This window comes from Manacus vitellinus, unplaced genomic scaffold, assembly GCF_001715985.3.
Source record: "Manacus vitellinus isolate BGI_N305 unplaced genomic scaffold, ASM171598v3 scaffold_38_pilon, whole genome shotgun sequence".
NCBI lineage: Eukaryota > Metazoa > Chordata > Aves > Passeriformes > Pipridae > Manacus > Manacus vitellinus.
The window spans coordinates 1,563,692-1,582,415 of record NW_021940526.1 but is presented as its reverse complement, the minus strand read 5'-3'; the positions used below and the strand labels follow the sequence as shown (position 1 = coordinate 1,582,415).

The 18,724-nt window shown below is 37.2% G+C and overlaps 1 protein-coding gene across 2 annotated transcripts in view; it reads right to left on the bottom strand.

The window, feature by feature from the left end:
• Positions 1-18,724, bottom strand: part of TASP1 (taspase 1) — a 75,469-nt gene that overhangs the window by 39,763 nt on the left and 16,982 nt on the right. Inside the window, exons 6-8 of one of the 2 annotated variants that reach the window (XM_018077604.3) lie at positions 17,984-18,048; positions 7,643-7,749; positions 704-823 (exon numbers count right to left, since the gene is read on the bottom strand). In XM_018077604.3, coding sequence (XP_017933093.1) covers positions 704-823; positions 7,643-7,749; positions 17,984-18,048 — 292 coding nt within the window. Of the gene's footprint in view, positions 1-703; positions 824-7,642; positions 7,750-17,968; positions 18,049-18,724 lie in introns of both variants that reach the window. The other variant, XM_008932987.4, reaches the window with a different exon arrangement.

Here is an 18,724-nt window from a genome sequence, read left to right as displayed (position 1 = left end):
GAGTGTTTGTCACAGATCTATGGTATTTTAACCTAACTTACCAGAAAAGGAGGGTACAGATATAAAATCTGTTCATATAAAATCTCTTTCACTCTGCTATTCCAAAAAACCCAAAAACTCTTAAATACATTTCAATAGAGAACTGCTTTTAGGACAGTGGCAAAAGTTAACCAAAAATACAGCTGTACAGCAACGGAGGATAACATTTTTGATGCACCTCAAAATTCCCTCACCTAATAACAGTAAGGTGACAAACAAGAAATATAAATATCATAAATATTAATAACATTAATGATAGATAGAAATAGAAATTATTTATAAACATAATAATAAGTAGCACATCGCAAATACCTTCTGTGTTAATGCCTTTGTCACTTCCACCAATTCACAAGATCATATAAAAATTAATTAGGACAGCTTTCCTAAATATTGAGGGAAATCTTATTTTAAGACTCTTAAGCATTTAAGAGACTATTTGTGGTATTAAGGAGGTATTTAAGCCCAAGAAATTAACTTATTAATATCTCTGGCAAAAGGTAACTCACTACAGAACATCCTCTTACCTATCACTGTTTTACTACACTGATGGAGGACACTAAGAACAAAAACTGCATTTCAGTGAAGTGAAAATGCCTTCAGTGGAGAACAACAGTTTGCTGTCACTGAATGGTCAATACCAACTAAAATATTGCCTAATAATCACCTGACCAACTCTTCCAGGATGCTTCAGTGCTAAACCTCCACTGGAGACAGCAGCAGCAACATTTCCTTCTTGGTCAACAACAACTGCGCCAACTGTATCCAACGTTCCTGAGTCGTTCTCCTGCAGGACACACAAACAGGAACAACTAGTAAAAACAGTATATTAGAGGCAGATGATACTTAGGAGTGTGCAAAGTACAGTAGACAAAACCAATCACAGGCCTAGCAACAAAATGGATTTGTTTTCATGCACATTGTACCCGCTGTGCTGCCATAAATCTTCTTAAAACGCTCTCTTGCCTCAGACAGGACCCAAAGAAAAAGAAGGTAACAAGAATGTAATAACCATCTCAGAACTAATCCAAAGCTTAAATCACCTGCCTTTACTCACAAAAGTGCCAAAAATACTCTTTTTTAGTGGTGGCCACTTGTCTGCTAAGAAGTGATTCACCAACTTACTCCGAAGATCTCATACCAAAAGGCCCTTCCCAAAAGCTTCAAGATGGAATTTTCAGAGGCTCTGATCTTTAAAGATGTATGATTAAAAAAACACACAAAACAACAGCAAGAAAAACCAAAACAAAATCAAGAAGCAGTTTACCATGTCAAGAGAAAATTCTGATATTCTGAGTGAAACGATAAACAGAAGCCTTGAGAAAAAAATCTCCCCTAGGTCAGATTCTTTCACCAAGATTTTTTTCTCAGTTTAGGAATCTTTAGTGGGTGAAACAATTTAACTTTTGCTCATTAAAAAAGTGTCCTTTACCATCATTTCTGAGGTAGATCTCCCCCCCTAGGAGCAGGGGTCTTCCAACATTCATTCCTGACTCAAGTTCTCCGTCTGCTGTTCCACAAACACTTCTGCTCTCTCCCCTTGGATCTTTGTGCCCTTCCCCTCTTCCTCAGTACACCATGTTCAGTCACTCTTAAAGAAGGAGCAGTTTTCCCCACTCTGCCTGGGTTTTCCCTGGATTCCCCTCTCTGCAGAACCCAGGACAAGGCACCCTGACCTTCATGCCCAACCACACACACAGCATGCAGTGTACAGAAAATAAAACCAATGAACAAAATTCATCCATCATCCATCACATACTCCAAAGGTGCACACTACTGCTGCACAAGCCTCAAGCCTCTTATATAAATTTACTTGACAAAGGATATTAAGCTTTTCATATAAATGTGAATTTTTTGCACTAGGATCCAGAGGGAGGAAGAAAAAAAAATACACCCAACTACTCAACTTCAAATTAGAAAGTTCCCGTTATCAATTAGAATTTCCAATGTCACTTATCAAGCAGAATTTTTAGGACTCCTACATTGATGATACTCTGGCCACACTGAAGAGAAAACACTTGAGTTAATACTTTGTCAGTCTTAAAAGGAAAAATATGCAATGCAACACTACAGTATCTTTCAAGCAACTGGAACTCCTAAGAATGAGTGTCATCCCCGGCTTTCATCCAGAGTAACAGTAAGTTTTTTCTCTGCATCTACATCTAGATCTTCCTTAGCAAGTTCTACTCTCAGAAGTTGGCACTGACCATACTCAATATTAAAACAAGCAGATGGATGTCTCAACAGCATAGCAGAGAAACTCCTTAAAAGAAGAGGGGTGAGAAGTTATAGACCCAGGGTCTTAACTGGCACTGGGAAGAAGAGCAAGTTAAAAAGCAGAGGAAGGAAAAAACTAGGACAAGGAAAGGCAAAAGGAGTTTTGAGGACTGGAACAAAGGGGATAAGGAAAGAGTATGCCCCCTTGATTGAAAAGATGAATGAAAATTAAGCAACCCTTCCCTAACATCTCGTGTGCAACTGTATTTCTCAGCTCTGGAGACTTGCAGACATGGCCTAACTGAGGTAACATTAACCCAGTCTGAACAATACTTATCAGTGGATTCAAAAGTTCTTAAGCAGCAGAGTAGGCTGCTCACTGGAGGTGCAGACTCCCATCCTTGGGAGGTTTTCAAGACCAGACTGGACAAAGCTTTTCCCTATGTGAATTCTCCTATAATTTCTACATAGAGAAGAACTACTAATATGATACAGGTTTTGTTGTCCCTCCCCTGCCCCCTTTTATCAAAGGAAGTTATACCCTCAACGAGAAACTTGATTAATAGACAACTACAGATATGAAAATCAAGCCTGTCAAAGTTAGGAAATACCAGAATTAAGGCCACCTGTGCAATCTTAATTCCTATTAAAATCAAACATTTAGGGCTTCTATAATGAACAGAAATACATCTCAGAAGGATGATCAGTAAGTTTTTCATATCATCTGACAGCCTAGGAAAAAAATGTTTGCAGCTTTCTTTGCCTCGTGTAAAAGTATCTGCTCAATCTGCCATCCATCTTCTGCCTTGGCTCTCACACACAAAATATTTGCCTTCAGTACCTCCATTACTAATTTCTTTCTTAGAAAGATATTTTAATCAAAAATCCACAAGCATTTACAAGTATATGCTAGATGGAAACTTTCTTCACCGTTATTGCATTTCAAAGATCTATTTCCCATCAGTATGTGCCATCAATTCAGTGGTAATTTGCTTGCTTTGGCTTATTTTATTTTTAAATGAGGTAACTAAGGAGGTCGGAAACCTTTTCTAAGGGAAGCATTTTTAAGGGAAGGTTGTGTTGGCCCACACAACCCTCTGAAGTAAATCTGCATCAGTCAAGCAAAGGAATTCCATATTTTCCTTCTCAGTAACGTAACTTTGTTAGGGGGTTTGTTGTGTGTTCAGAAAAAGATTCACTGATATACAAGTGACGTTATATTTATCCTTGCTCAGTAAACTGAAAACCAGTGGGGACCAGTTCTACTCCATATCCCATGGGAAAAATACACTGTCAGATCTATTCTAGACTTACTCTGTTTGCTCCCATTTCAACATTACTGACTTCACACACTTACAAGTAACATCACAAATCAATTCTATAGTTTAGGACTAAAAATCTAATACATATGTAAACCGCACTGACAACCCTATGACTTCTGAACCAGTAAATGAAGAGTTTGTCACAATTTAACAAAGGAACTTCCTGTGTATATCCTGTGTATCTCCACACAAAAAGGCATCACGTGCCTGAGGAGTTCCAGGAAGTATACACCTGGTGAGAAGACTTTCAGTGTCACACATTTCATCTCTTCAAACCATAAGGATGTTGAAGAATACATAATCCTGTCAAGCGAGTATCAGGATAATCAAAACAAGTATGTTAAACACTACAATTCATGAAGTCTAAAATAAGCCCAAACTTTACATGGGTCCAACAGGGATTAAATAAGACCCAGCTTGCTTGCCCTTATCTTTTTATGTATTTGATTTATTAATTTAGCACCTTAGATTTAAGAATTTTTTGAGTTCTCTAAGGAAACTTGATTATTACTTGGTGATATCTGCTAATGAATTCCATACTGACTTCAGCTAATAATTTATACAAGCAGGTCCACTGCAAAAGCAGTTTGGGGGTTTTAATGATGTAGTATTGCAATCTAAAAATCATCTATTATGTAGTTAAAATTTTGCATGGACACAACCAAAGGTCAATGTGCAAAGTAAGACCTCACATTACTTAATTAATTTGCATCTTGTGACAGGAAAGGAAGTTAATTTCATGAAACTATGGTCCAAATACTCAAACTTTGCTAAGAACATGGATTTAAAGCAGGAAGATGCTCATCTGCACAAATGCAGAGTTCTGTCAAGTGTTTTAGAAATCTCATCCTTCCCTTTTTCTGCACATAAAAACCCCATAAACAGTCATCATTATAAAAGCCCCTAAGGAAGGAATTAACGATTTAGAAGAGCTCTACCCAGTCCCCACTAGAAGATTCTACACCCAGGGCCTTTTCTCACAGAATTCCAGAACAATTACCATCAAAAGTTATCTATGAGTATAACTGACAAAATACCAAATTAATCAGATTGAAGTAATTAACATCTATATGCTATTACCCAATCATCTAATCATACAAAGCTCTATGAACAACCCCAGCCTTCCCAGCTTAACAGTAGTTTGGTGTATAAAGAGAATATTTTGTCTGACTTCCACACGCAAGATGAGGGAATTATTTCATGCCATATTTCCACAGATGAGTTCTGTTGTTTTGGTTTGGTTTTGTTTTCACTAGAATGAATGAAAAGTATTTAGGTTTCTTTTCCCATATTAAATGGATTTTGAAGTGTACTTCTGAAGTCTATGAAGTATTATTATCAAAGGCCATTTCAGCACGAATGTGGGATGGAAAAATTTCTTTCTTTTTTAAGGAATAAGAAATATATAAATTCAAATTCCTGTTCAAAATGCAACATTAAATAAGACAGAGTAGGACTGCCATAGTTGATTGCTACACTTACTATTACCTGCACATAAACATTTTCTAAATATGTTCAGTCTTAATACAGTAGCTGAAGACCATGAAACTGTTGATTCCACTCATATAATTCAAACTGGAGTGCAAATACTTGGTTATATATGTTAAACAAGATAAAAACCAAACCAGGTTTATTAAAACTCAAACTAAATAATGTTATTTATGGAGTTAAATAACTAGCCTATAAAATACTAACTTATAAACACTAATCTATACCAAAAAAATCATGTGTACTGTAAGTTCTTAGTGCCACTTACTGAAATAAAGGAGAGGACAACTCCTCTTACAAGTAACTTCAGCAGAGCTGTAAAAGAAGTTTGTAATAGTAGAAGACAAAATAAAATTAGGGCTCTTAGCCAAACTCTTCTAAGTTTTTTCAATGACAATTTCCTCTGGTAAAAGACAGGCTCAGAGTAAGAAGACAAACATTTACTTCTGGTATTTACTGGTGCTTGGGGAGAACTCGAGAATGGCATCTGGCTGAATGAACACATCATAGTCACTCCCCCTATGAGTTTGTTTAGTTAATTCACACACAAAAATTATTTCTTAACTGTGTAAATGAGTAAGACTCTACAACTTGAAGTCTAAATTTTTACACCATTTTCAAAATGGTGAAGTTATTACTGGATCTTCCTGTGTGCAATCATACAACCCCCCTGCAAATCCTGCATTGGGTCAACAATGAAAAACAGAGCAAATAGAAAATTCCATTTAGTCAGGAAATAAAAGTCCTTTAGTAATTTACACTGCCAAGTTTTTCCATACAAGCTCTGAGAAATTTAAATAGTCTCTCATTCTTCTTGAATGAGAGAGAGTTTTATTGAAAACTAATTTTTAAAAGTGTATTTTCTTTTTTAGCTGGTGACATTTAACAGCAGCTAAAACTTCCAAGTAATTTCAGTCTTTTTGGTCTGCAACACTACCTCTCCACACCAGCCTTTTTGTTATGATCTCCTTTCAACTTCACCTTTGTTAACATCCTTTCTACCTTGCTCTTCTCCCAGCTTGCAGTACTGGTAACAGAGGGACATAAGCTCAGCTGCAGCACAGAGTCAAACTAGATAAAAAACCAGCCCTGAACTCCTGCCGAAAAGGACATTCTGCAGCTCCAGAGAGGAACAGCAAATAAAAAAGTTACATGACTATCTATCAATTAAAGGCTAGCTTTGACAAGAAGATTGACTTTTAATTATTTGAATATTTAAATGGTTCTAAATTAATTCTTTTTAAACCTTTTCTGAGAGTTCAGCTTTGGCAGTGTGAGTTTTGGGACGACAAATCACGTGCCTCATCCTTGCTAAATGACCTTTTTCCACTAGCTTAGAGAGAATTATTCTATTTTTTTGTTGTTGTTGTTAATTTGATTTTCTGAAGGGAAAAACAGACAGTATGTGCCCAGCAAGCTGACAAACCCAGTGTGTGGTGTTACTGGATTACTTACCAGTGAGTAGAGAGCTCTATTTGATAATCTCCTTTACCTACCACCACTGGCCTTTGGGGATCTCCCACAAGTGCTGCACAGGACTCTGGAGCCCTTGAAATTTCAAATTGCAGGTTGGTAAGCTCATGCATTGGCATTTGTTTCAAGCATTGACTTGCCCCTTATTACATGAACATCGATACTGTACAAAGACCCCTCCTCCCTCAGCTACACTTCAACATTCAGTTTCTCAAGGAGGTGTGTGAAGTAAACAGGGAAGATTCCAAACAAATAACTAACTTCCCCCACCCCCTGCAATCCTTACTTTCTTTACAGGTCTTATCTCCTTGAAAATCAAAAAATTAGCACCATGCTAGGGAAAACTTCTAGTCTAAGAACACAGAAGAAAACTGCTGAATTTATCACTAGTTTGCACTCGCACGGACTACATAGAATACAGTTTTTTGTCAATTCTCTGGGATTTATACATTATTTATACCTACACACTGGTCAGACAGCTTATCAAAGTGGCCAATCTGAAAAGCCCACAGGCCCCAAATAAAGCACAGGCATTTAATTTAATGAGCTATACTCATTTAACACAAATACTGTGACTGACATTCTCACAGGTAACAAAGGCTCTACATTCAAACTAGGAGGGGAACAGAGGGAATCCTGGTGGTTTCGTAGCACAAGTAATATGGGCCAGGTCAATGCTAGATGCATGCACAGATGCACATGTTTACCTACCTGATATTTCAAATTTCACCAATTCCAGCTCCATAATGCAGCACGCTCAGGAAACATTAAAAAGTGGGAAACAGTGACAGAGATCCCAAGCTAAAGAAAACGTTTTGGTAAATAATTATCTGTTTGTGTTTACATTTGTCATATTTCCAGTTCAAAACAAGCAAAAGTAATTTTCTTAGCATAAACAAGGTACAAAGCGTATGGTATGGTTTTCAAAATAGCAAGGCAGAAAGTTTCAATTGCAATAAGTTATCACTGTATCATCTAAACATTGGGATGGTCAAGGAGAAGTGGCTTCTGAGGCTACATTAATCTTACTTATCATATATGACAAATTTATTAGCAGTCAGCTGTAAGTTTAGGATGACACAACAGAATGTGAAACAGGAGCTAACCTTTTCATTTGATTGTCTTCTTTTCTTTAGTTGAATGAGATCTGTTTCCACCTTTTCGGCCAACTCCAGCTTCCTCTTGTTCCTCTTAAAAGCTGCTAAACTAAACCCTATAAAAATAGTTCAAAAGCAATAACTAAGTAAAATTTACTTAATTTAAGCAAATACTGATAAGTTGACATTTTGAAGGACATATCCCCCACTTCTTTACTGACGCAAAAAGCATCAATAAAAAAGCCAACAACTAAGTATTTAATTTTCAGTACAAAATGTTTACATCTTTTCCTAAGTTAAGAAGCTCTACTATTGTTGAGCAACAGTGATGAATAAAATATCTCGCAGAAACACACTGGTGAACACATGGAAGTTGTGCTGGTCTAAATCTCTCTGTTTGGCAAAGCAGCAGCACTGCACAGAAAGGAACAGAATAAGTGGCTTGTGTTAAAATTATTGTTTTTGACTGCTGACAAGTAAATAGATACCATGTGAGCTCATTCTGATATCCATAAACTTAGGTTACTATTTTATTACCTTAATTGCATATGTGTATGCTTACCCATATATATTTAAAGCCACACAATAGTCTAGCAATAGTTTTATGTTCCATAATCCAACACAGTCTAAAGACCACCTAGGTCTTGAAAAGGCAAACATGTATTTTCCACATCTAAGTCCCACATTCAGAAAGGAAGTGTTCTCTAAAGTGGAGTGAAAAATAAAATTGTTATGCTTAGGAGACCAAAATGACATGTTCCCATTTTAGAAGTTTCAGTTCATGAAAAAATTGCATATATTGATACGTTTAGTTTAAATTAGTTTTGACTCTATATTATGTACAGATTATTTTAACATTCTCTGTAAAATGTAAAGAGATGGGGGAAAAATGTCTTTTGTCACTTGTTTAATCACACCAAATCAAGCTATTGGGAGAGCAGAGTAATATGAATTTGTGACTTACACAAGGAAGGTTTTCTACTTAAACTTCAAAAAATGGCATTTTAAATGAAATTCTGAATATAGCTACATCACTATTATTCAGAAGACTGGAACAGCTGCATGAACAGTCTACGAATAAAGTCAATATTGCAGAGCCAGCAGAACACAAAGCTTTCATTTACAATTCTCAAAGTAACAGACAGTGAGCATTTTACTTCTTTGAAACTTCTCCATGTAGGTGCCAAATTCACCTAGTGAACTCTCCTTTAAACCTGTTTTTAAGTATATAAAACTGGACCTTAAACTACCCACAGTTATTCAAGTACATAACCTAAAAGTAATGAGAAAGCTGGCATTTCTCTCCAAAAACCTAATGAATACCAGTTTCTTAAAACTGCAAACACATATTAATCTGCCATCACCAAGAAAGGAACTTGTTCTAATATACAGAGCTGATTAATGCACCTACTTTGGACAACACATTTCTACATTTGAAATGAGGTCCAAGAGGTAAAACCCAAACACTTGATAAGGGGGAGCAGGTAAAGAATCATTTTAGTCAAGGACTAATTGGGAGTGGGGAGAAATAAATAACAGGCCTCACACAGAATCGAGAACTTATTAAACAGAAGCTTCCCAAATAAACCAAGCCAGGACATTGTTTTTAACAGAATTTTTAAACAGGAGAACTTCTAAGTTGACGTGAGTTCACCAAGCACAGCAAATACCTGTGGGCAGAGCCACAGTGTGGGTGAGTAGGAATGGTGTGTGGCCTTGGTCCTCCTCAGAAGCAGGTATTACACCGGGAAAAATATGCCTAAGCCTGTTACCTGCTGCTGGCACTGCCTCCTGCCAAGTCATAAAAAAGGTGTATCTGGAGAGGCAAAACAAACAGGAGGGTGCAGGAGCCCAGACAGGCAAACCTGAACATGAGCAGCTTTCCTTGCACTCCAGAACCCAATATTAGCAATGTCCTGAAACCTTCTGCAGTATTTGCATGTTCCCCAGTTCAAAATGTAGAGGAGACATGGACTAGTTCCAAGCTGCTCTTCCAGCTGCACGGTGCTGCTATAAGGCCTCTTAGCAACTACACTCCAACTACTCCTTAGAGTATTTATCCTGTTTCATTCACTTAAAGTCCTCAGTCCTTTGTTAAGCAATTAATTTTCAGAGTTTACCTTGAGCTTTAAGATTCTGTTTTTCCACAACAAAAAACATCCTGAAGATTTGCTTTGGAGGATGTAATTGTGAACAGTAACTTCTTAACATGTATTGTTAATTCAAACTGGTATCAATAAGTTGGGAAATATAGGGCAGAAACCAGATCACTATTAACAAGGAAGTTTATCTATCTTGGTCAGACAGACAGATGAAGAAAGTTTTCTAGTAACATACAATGATGTAGGTAGGAAGAGATTTTATGAGGTTGTTTAGTCCAATCCCCCCCCAAGAAAACAAATCCAGTTTAAAAGGACTGCATAAAAACCTGTCAAGTTTGAGTATCTTCAGAGATAAGAGATTTCACAACTCCTCCGAGGTTCTGCTCCAGTATTTGACCAATCTCAGGTTTAAACAAATAATGTATTAATTCATACTCTTCACTTTTATTCAGTTTATCAGACCTTTCCACCCTGTGAGGGAAAGTCAATCTAGTCAGACATCCCCTAGAAGGGAAATTCTTATGTTCACACTACATTCAGCTTCAGGATAGTTATTAGGATTAACTTTCATCTAACTGGTGAAGATTTTGTTTTAGCAAGGACTGATATTAAAAAGAAAATAATTACTACCAGTAGTTATTAACTCCTCTTAGCAGGATAAACCAGCTAATACCTCTAAAGTGCCCCAAAAACTGTGAAATAAAGGAGCAGTTTATAAATCAAAACTGAACAATTTTTTCCTCTGACATAGTTATGTCCAACCTCAGTTAAAAATAAAATGTCTTGAATCTTAAATTTGAATTTTTCTCTCCAGAATAAGGGAATAAAGACCAAAGCAAGTGAAAAGCTGCCTACCCTCAGTTTATTCCTGTGTTTGTGATGTTCTACCTATGTAAAACCACTATAAAGGCCACTAAAATAAGCAGCACTTTGGTTGCTTCGTCTTGCTCTACTAGTGACAAAAGAAACTAAAAAACCCAAGTGAGCTTCAAACTAAACAAATGAAAGATGAATTAGAGTTTTCTGAAAACATCCTCTAAGTTTGGTCCTTGACAGAGAATATATTATGGGGTTTTAAGTTCAATAAAAAACATTTCATGGACTAAAATACAATCCAGGATTCAAATATGCTTAGTTGACAATGCACACACAACATGGAAAAATAACCCACTGTAAATTTATTTTGAAATTAAGTAGTACACAGAGAAGGAAAATTCCTACACACAGTTTGAGTTCATAATTCACATTAAATCTAAAACAAAACCTCAACTTTGTGGTTCAAGGACGCTACAAAATTTCACTTGTTCTTAATGACAGTATAAAAACCACTCTCACCTTCTCCAACAAGACAGCATATTCCAAGCTTGAGAAGAGGAAAGGGACACAACACAGTGATGAAGACAGGCATGTTTTCCTAAAACAAATGCAATATAGCTACATCAGCCTGATGTTACCTGGGGCCAAGGAGAAAGGGAAGTAAGAGAGGCAGAGCTTACTGACTGGGGAGGAAGCTACAAAGAGAGGTAAGGGAGCAGATGGAATTTTAGTTTGAAAAATTACTGACTCACAGCCCAGAGGTATTGTTGTTGGAAATCTATGGAAAGGTAGTTAGTAAAACATTCTTTGATTGTGCTCAAGAATTTAAAAGTTCAGTTGCAAATCAAGTAAGTGCTTTCAGATAAAAATCCCTGGCAGTAATCCCTACCCAGTAACAGCATGGATGCTCAAACTCATGCTTAGAAGAGATGAGTTTTGGGAGCCACAGAATACAACCAGCTATTCTGTCCTGCTCCCTCATTTATGCACCTACTGGCATAAAGAAAACTACTTCAGAGTTGATAGGAGAGAAAGAAGAAAAAAAAAGGACAAAAAATCCCATAGCTTTACAAAATAACTGTCTGCTCATCTTAAAGTGCCATGCTCAGGCCTCATCCAGATTAAAGACTTAACAGCTGATAAGAGAACTAAATATTGTTAACCAAACTACTAAAATATTATTAAACAAAAGTATTATTAAAAGCTCAGCACCTCAGTCTCACATTTATGGCACTTATCACATGTCCCTGCAACGCAGCATGAGGTGACTCTTTAAGAACGAATGAATAATCACCAAGGACCCGAAAACACCTTCCCAGTCCTCCACATTCTCTCCCTGTGGAGAATGTTCAGTGGCTGAGCACAGAACAGGTGGAAGTAGCTCCTGCTCAACACCCCTGGCCTGCAGGAGAGGTTGGTATTATGGGATGTGTTGTCAGAATGTGCACTTGAGAATATGACATATTATCTGTAAATGCAGAAGAAAAATCTCCCAGGTACATTGTGCTCAAAGCTAAGACTGTTACAGATGTTCCCATTATCAAAAGGTTTTTGTATTCCGGGGTACCCTGATGAGAAAGGGTCACAAGGCCTTCATTACACAGTAATTAGCACAAGGTTCATCTCCTAAACTAGCACAGCTAGATAATAAATGCAGCTTTTTCGCAGGCTTTTTTCAACGTTATCACCACATAACAGAAAGAGATGAGAAAATAATTTTCACCAAGCAGGTCAGTGGAAGAAAAAGAAACAGATCATTAGTCTCTGAGTCAGTTCAGAGATGTCATCTGTGTGCCACCTGATTGATATAAAACTTGCACATCATCTGCTCATTTCTTGTACTAATGTTGCTAGCACTCTGATCATTCCCTTAACTCTTTTTACTGTTACACTACATACAAATAAAAATTTAATCAAAAATCTTGACAATTCTATGAGATAATGATACAGTGACTAAGTAAATGAAAGACAACTTCTACACAGCTTTTCAGAACTTCTTAGTCACCTTTCAAAGCCCATCAGAAATGATCCAGAGAACAGAGGTAAGAGAAAAATTATTAGAGAGAAAAATCAGACTTGTTCTACTCATGAAGTCCTTGAAACTACCGAATTGTACATACAGAAAAAAATGCAAGACTAAGGCACTATTTTTCTTTAAATAATGGTACTATTGATACACATCTACTAATTAATTCTAGCCCTGTGTACTTTAAACAGGTTTGTAGCTGACAGGCTGTTTATTATAACACACTATCATTTCTTGCCCAAAGTTAATGCAAAACATTTTCAGGAAAAAGCCCACGTTTCCTTAAAATCTCCATGCTTTTTTTACCACATCTATTCCGTTCCATATTTTCAGGCTACGTTAAAGATTCAGAAAATATTTAAGCGAACAATTAAGTTCCAAATATAGACGGAGCAAATACAAATTTCTAGCACCTCTAAACTGCAAATCAAGTTCAGGATGATACTCAAACCTTCCTGGTTACACTGGGAACACAAACACCATATCCAAGGTTTCTATTACAGTCATTAAAAATTATTATGCAACCTGTAAGCAGTTCAGCAGTCCTTGTTTAAAAGCAAACTGTAAATTGAAAAGACTAAGAAAAGTCTACGAATATTTTTGAATCTTTAAAGTACAGACCAATCATATAGCACCCCCTGGCAGACAGTTCTTAGAGTCAACTGAAAGAGCCAGAAAGCTTTCTGCATTTTATCTTTTTATTCCATATTAAAAGAGAATGCAACTATTGGAGAGAAGAAAATTAAAAAGGAATATACTAGCAAATTAGTTAACCCACAGGAATTCAAATGATCCTGTGAAGAATTCTGTTGAGCAGTTGCTAAAATAAATGGCACAAATGAAAACAGGCAGATGAAAATAAATTTCATTTTAACAAAGCTATTTTAAATGACAAATTAACACCACTTAGGCTTGTGTTGGGACTAAAAGACTACTAGTGCTACTTCCCATGTTGTCACACTTCGACAGAGACTGCAACACGAATGGGAAAAAAAGGCACTTGCCATCAAAAGCATATTAAAAAAAATAACCTACCTCTCTCAGAGCACTGCTCTATAGATCTGTACTTCCTAACAAGAACTCAGGGTAAACTGCTGCTGGATAAACCATTTCTTAGTACTTCCTGGAAGAATTTTTTTTTCCATCAAGAAATCTTTCCTGCACCATGGAAATTTTCATTCAAAGCATCTTCTAGGTATTTTGGCCCAACTTTTTTCCTGCGTAACTTACAGCCATTCTCTTGGCTGCACTTGGCTGTTCAGATTGGCAAGTGAAACTACAATATTATGTACAAATCCAGGGAAGATTTACATCATGTATTCAGATTAATCAAGCTTCCTAATCAAATCCTCCTAAACCCTTGAGTTTCCCTCCAGATCACTTCCATTCTCCCCCTAAAAAGAATGGAACAGAACACAGTGTGAGCCCCTGCCCTGAGGCACTGACTGGACCCCATAGCACAGTTCCAGCAATATGGCAAATGGTTTTCTTAATGCAGTAATGATGAAGTGAGGAGAGAACTGGAAGTGGGGCAAGTTTTGGGGGTTTGGAGGACAGGTAGGCAATACTGGGGGGCTGGGAGATATAGGGTGTCACAAGAAGTATAACAGTCTGCATGACACTTATATAGAAAGGGCTCTCCCTAATTAAAGAATCCAAGAGCCATAAGATAAAAGGGAATTTCCTTGCATGCATACAATTGGTTAAAAAATGAAAACAAAGTATGAGTATAAAGGGCCTGTTACAAGTGGAATTCCAAGCCAGCCGACAGTAGCACTGACTCTGTTCAACAAGATGTGATTTTACTGGGGACATTAATTTATTCAAGGTAATAAGAGGACTTGACCAAAGAAGGATTTGGAGTAGAAACCTGACAATAAAGCTGCAGCTTTTATTCATCAAGTCTTAAAGTAATGAGAATTAGGTTTTTTGCAGGTACTGAAACTAATACAGGTTCAAGAGGAAGCAACAGTCTCATGGCAGAAAATGCCACTGTTTGCCTCCACGTATGCCGGAATCACTCAGGAGTCAGGAATTTAGAGTCTGGGATAACATAAGGGATAGAAGAAGTGAAGTATATATTTGCTCTGTTCTTACATTCTTCCTTAAGCATAATTTGTGGCTACTCTTGGATTCCAGTTATCCAACCATGTGGATCCACTGCAGCTATTTTTGTTCTTACATAACAATTTACTGAAGTGCTTACACTCACCTCCACAGTTACAAGTTTGCTGCATGAGTAGTTGCCTTCCTTCTCTCTCCCTCCAAACACTTAACATTGTAAGCACTAAAAGATGCTGTCTTACACCACATTAAATTCATCAAATCAATTAATTAGCATCTACTACTGGCTGAACAGACAATTTCAGATAAGTGTTTTGGTTATTACTAGCACAGGCACAGATATTGGCAGCTGAAGATGTACCTCAAATGTTGCATATTTAAAGTGTATTTTTAATATTTGTAAGAGATTGCATTATGCAGTAATTTAGAATTTCTAAATTGTGATTCCACTCTTAGCACTTAGATTACACTTTCAAACCAGTCTCACTAGCACAGGGTAACAAAGCACTGGGATAAGCCAGTATGGGCTCTGTAATGGCAGGCATTAGGCTCTAGTATAGGCAGGAATTAATAAATTCAGCTTCCTTGCAGGCTGTGGGCAATACAGGCAGATCACATTTCAGGTGTTGTTTTACTTTAAACCACCCACTCTGTGCACCGGAAAGCCACCAGATTCCTACAGACGGTAGAAATCCCATTTCCTCACATACTTGGCAAACTGGAGAAGACAAAGCAGGTGAGCCTTGACATAACCTTGATGTAGTTCAACAAGTAAAGTGGTTTAAAACATGCTTCAGTTTGGTGCTGAGATACTTTGATGATAGTTCTGAGGGAATTATGGAGCGTGATGGCAAAGCTAATCCTGCCACTTTCTTTGTTACTGACAACAGGGTGAGCCCCATCCCTGCAAACCGACCCCCAGTCCCAGCTTTACAGCATGTGGAACACTGCTCTTCCCATCTCAGGTCTGGGAAAAGGGAGACAGGATAACACAACTTCAAGAATATATTTTCCACGTGCAGAGGAGCCAAAACATGCTCCTAGTTCCTCCTGTTAATACCTACTATAAGAACACGTCTAAATCTGGATTAGGGCTTTGGGGGGTTCAGTGGGGTTTCTTTGTAATTCAGTTATTACATGTATTCTTCTGGTGTTTGGCAATTAGTTCAGCTCTTCTTTTACAGAGTTATTCATCAGTCATGGAATTTCCAGTTAATTTACCCCCAGTTCTCCATGCAAACTCTACCACAGCAATTGTAGCAAGCACAATCAAAGGTCTCCCTTCATTTGAAGTTTGTTACATTATTTAACACAACAGCTCGCTTCAGATGACATCTCTTTGTGGTTGCTTGGAAACAACATTCTCTTTAATTGTTTCTTAAGGTATCTAACCATCCCTTCCATGGTCACATTGGATAAATCTTTAGCTTTCTTATATGTAGCCTGTGAGAGAATTTCCAATTTTTCAGCTCTGACAATCTCATGTTGTCACACATGATTACTTTCCAGTCCCACTGACCAGAGGTCAATGTGACACAAAACTAGCTTTGCTAAGGATTGGGATGAAAATCATCATAACATTTTCTACAAATGATTTTTCACATTTCTGTTTGCTCTTTCTTGCTGCTCTGTTGTTTTTTCAAAAGAAAAGAAACAAGAAACACTACCATTAATGATTATACTGCAAAATTAACTTGTCAGTTCTAGTTGTTTCAACTGTTCTGATGCAAATTGTTTTGTTAAATAGAATGCACTGAGTAGACAAAAAAAAAAGTGGTATTTTGGAGCTTGGTTATTCTTCTAATGTTTCTCCAACAAAAATTCATAGTCTGGATAAGGCAAACCAAAGTAGCAGTAGTCATTGTTATTTTTAAGATGCAACATGTAGATTTGCTCTGACCAGGGTACATTTTAACTAGGAAAGGTATCATCTGGCAATTAATGTCACAACCTAATCATCTCTGTCACAACAGAAACACATTGGTGCTAGAAACAATGGAGACTTGTGCATGCAAACAGAATTAGTTTGGAGATCTCCTTTCTAAAGCATCTCCTATACTACTTTCCTACAAAGCAAAAAAAAAAAAAAAACCAAACAAACACAAAAATCCCAAAGCTTTAAGTGTTTTTACTTTTTCTAAAGCCATAGAAATAAAGATGTTCTGCTTAACTGATCCCAACAGTTGTTCTGCAAATGCTGTTTTGGACAGCACATGGATAGGGCAAAAGTTTCAGTCATGTGGAGCCAGAAATGAAACCTTTCTGTTCAAAATGAAATGTACCATGAATATGTATGAAAATTGGCATGATCAAGTAAAACAGTGTCACTGTTTCAGGGGTTACACTAAAGCATTGAGTATTAGCAACTCTGAACTGCAATTTCTAGATATTTATCTACATTTAGAATTAGACCCAAAAAAAGGCTTAATGGGAGTTCTGGGCTTCAGTCTCTGACTTAGGGACCAGTCAACTGTTTTAAGTAGTAATAGTGTTTACTGTAAAATAAAGAAACATTCTGTAATTTTCTGTGTCCTCCTCCTTTGAGTAATGGCCTCTGATTTTTCCTGCATAACCTCAACAGGCAGCACAGGGCACGTTCACCCCTGCAACAAACTACAGAGTAGTAGCAGCACTTTCCAAAAGGCAGGGGGGCTGGAGAAGGGAAGGAAGGGGAGCCACATCCTCCTTTCCATGGGTAAGTGCACTGATTTGTAGCCTAGTTTATAGATGGCGTATAATCACTTCTTTTATTTTAAGACAAAAAGTTCTCCTAAGAGACTACTACTAATATACAGCACAATCCAAGTCTGTTTTCTGGGCTGGGTTATTCCATCATATAGTGAGGCCTATCTAGGTTAAAAAAAAGGCAAATTAATTTGACAGCCTGTTTAGACTAGAGCAGTTCTGGACAAAGACTCAGAGATGGGTGTAACTACAGAATCTGAGAGTCGAACTGGCACCCGCCCAATTGTGATACATGGCTAGCTGATGCTTTTAGGATCCAAGGTGGATCACAACTGGAGACCTGCAGGACTGAGCTGTTAAAGAACCTACATTTTGGTAAAAAAATAGGTCCATCATTGGATTTAGTTCTAGAATCACAGATTCACTTCAATTATATATTGCTAAAATGCAGCTGAAGTAACAGTTCAAAGGTTTTTCTATTTAGATACTTAAATTAGTAAACTTAAACCACCCTTATATACCATAACATCATAAAGCTAGTGGAATGTTAGGAACAGTGAATGGATGTGCACCACAAAAGCTGAGGCACCATCTAAAATTACTCTGTCCTGTTCTTCCTACTGACACCACCAGTTTACTCACTTGTAGCCATGATACCTGGAGGACATGCGGGTATCCCGTGATCAACTGCCCATCTGTAAGCTCCTTCACCAACTAAAAAGCTAGGAGACACAGAAGAGGGAGTTTAAACAAAGCCATATAACAAAATCCCCCTTTCCTTGCAATTATTTTTCCTATTTGGTTTGGTCATTTTTAAATTGTAAGCTATGTTTCATAGAACTGTCAGCTATAATTACACTTAGCAACCTTATGTATTTTCATAATGACTATGCAGCTCTGACATTGGGTTTATTACTGGATAAAAACAAGTGCTATTAAATTTGAAATTCATTACCAAATAGCACAAGCTTTCAACTGCAGCTGAAACAGGACCAAGCCTGTCTAAGACTCTTGCTCTCTGTAACAACTTAGCAAGATCCTGAAGACCAAGAACATGGGATGAATGAGGTGAGAATGGTACTTCCGGAAAAGTCAGCCACTGCAACAGGAATATCAAGAAGTATTTCAAGAAGTACAACACAGGCTAAAAATTAAGCTTATTTAGAAGGACTAAGGTCTCTTTCATGGAGTTTTTATCAAGCATTTCCAAATGAAACTAGCCTACTGAATTTTTAATATACTTGTAAAAAAACCCCAACCATCTGAGAAGTTTTTTTTCTAATCACTACTGAACACTTTAGAGTAGTGAGAAAGCACACACTGCTGTGACAATGACTGAGAGCAAAACACAGACATGGAATTCTTAGGGAGAGGGAAAAAAAAGCAAGCCTCAATTAT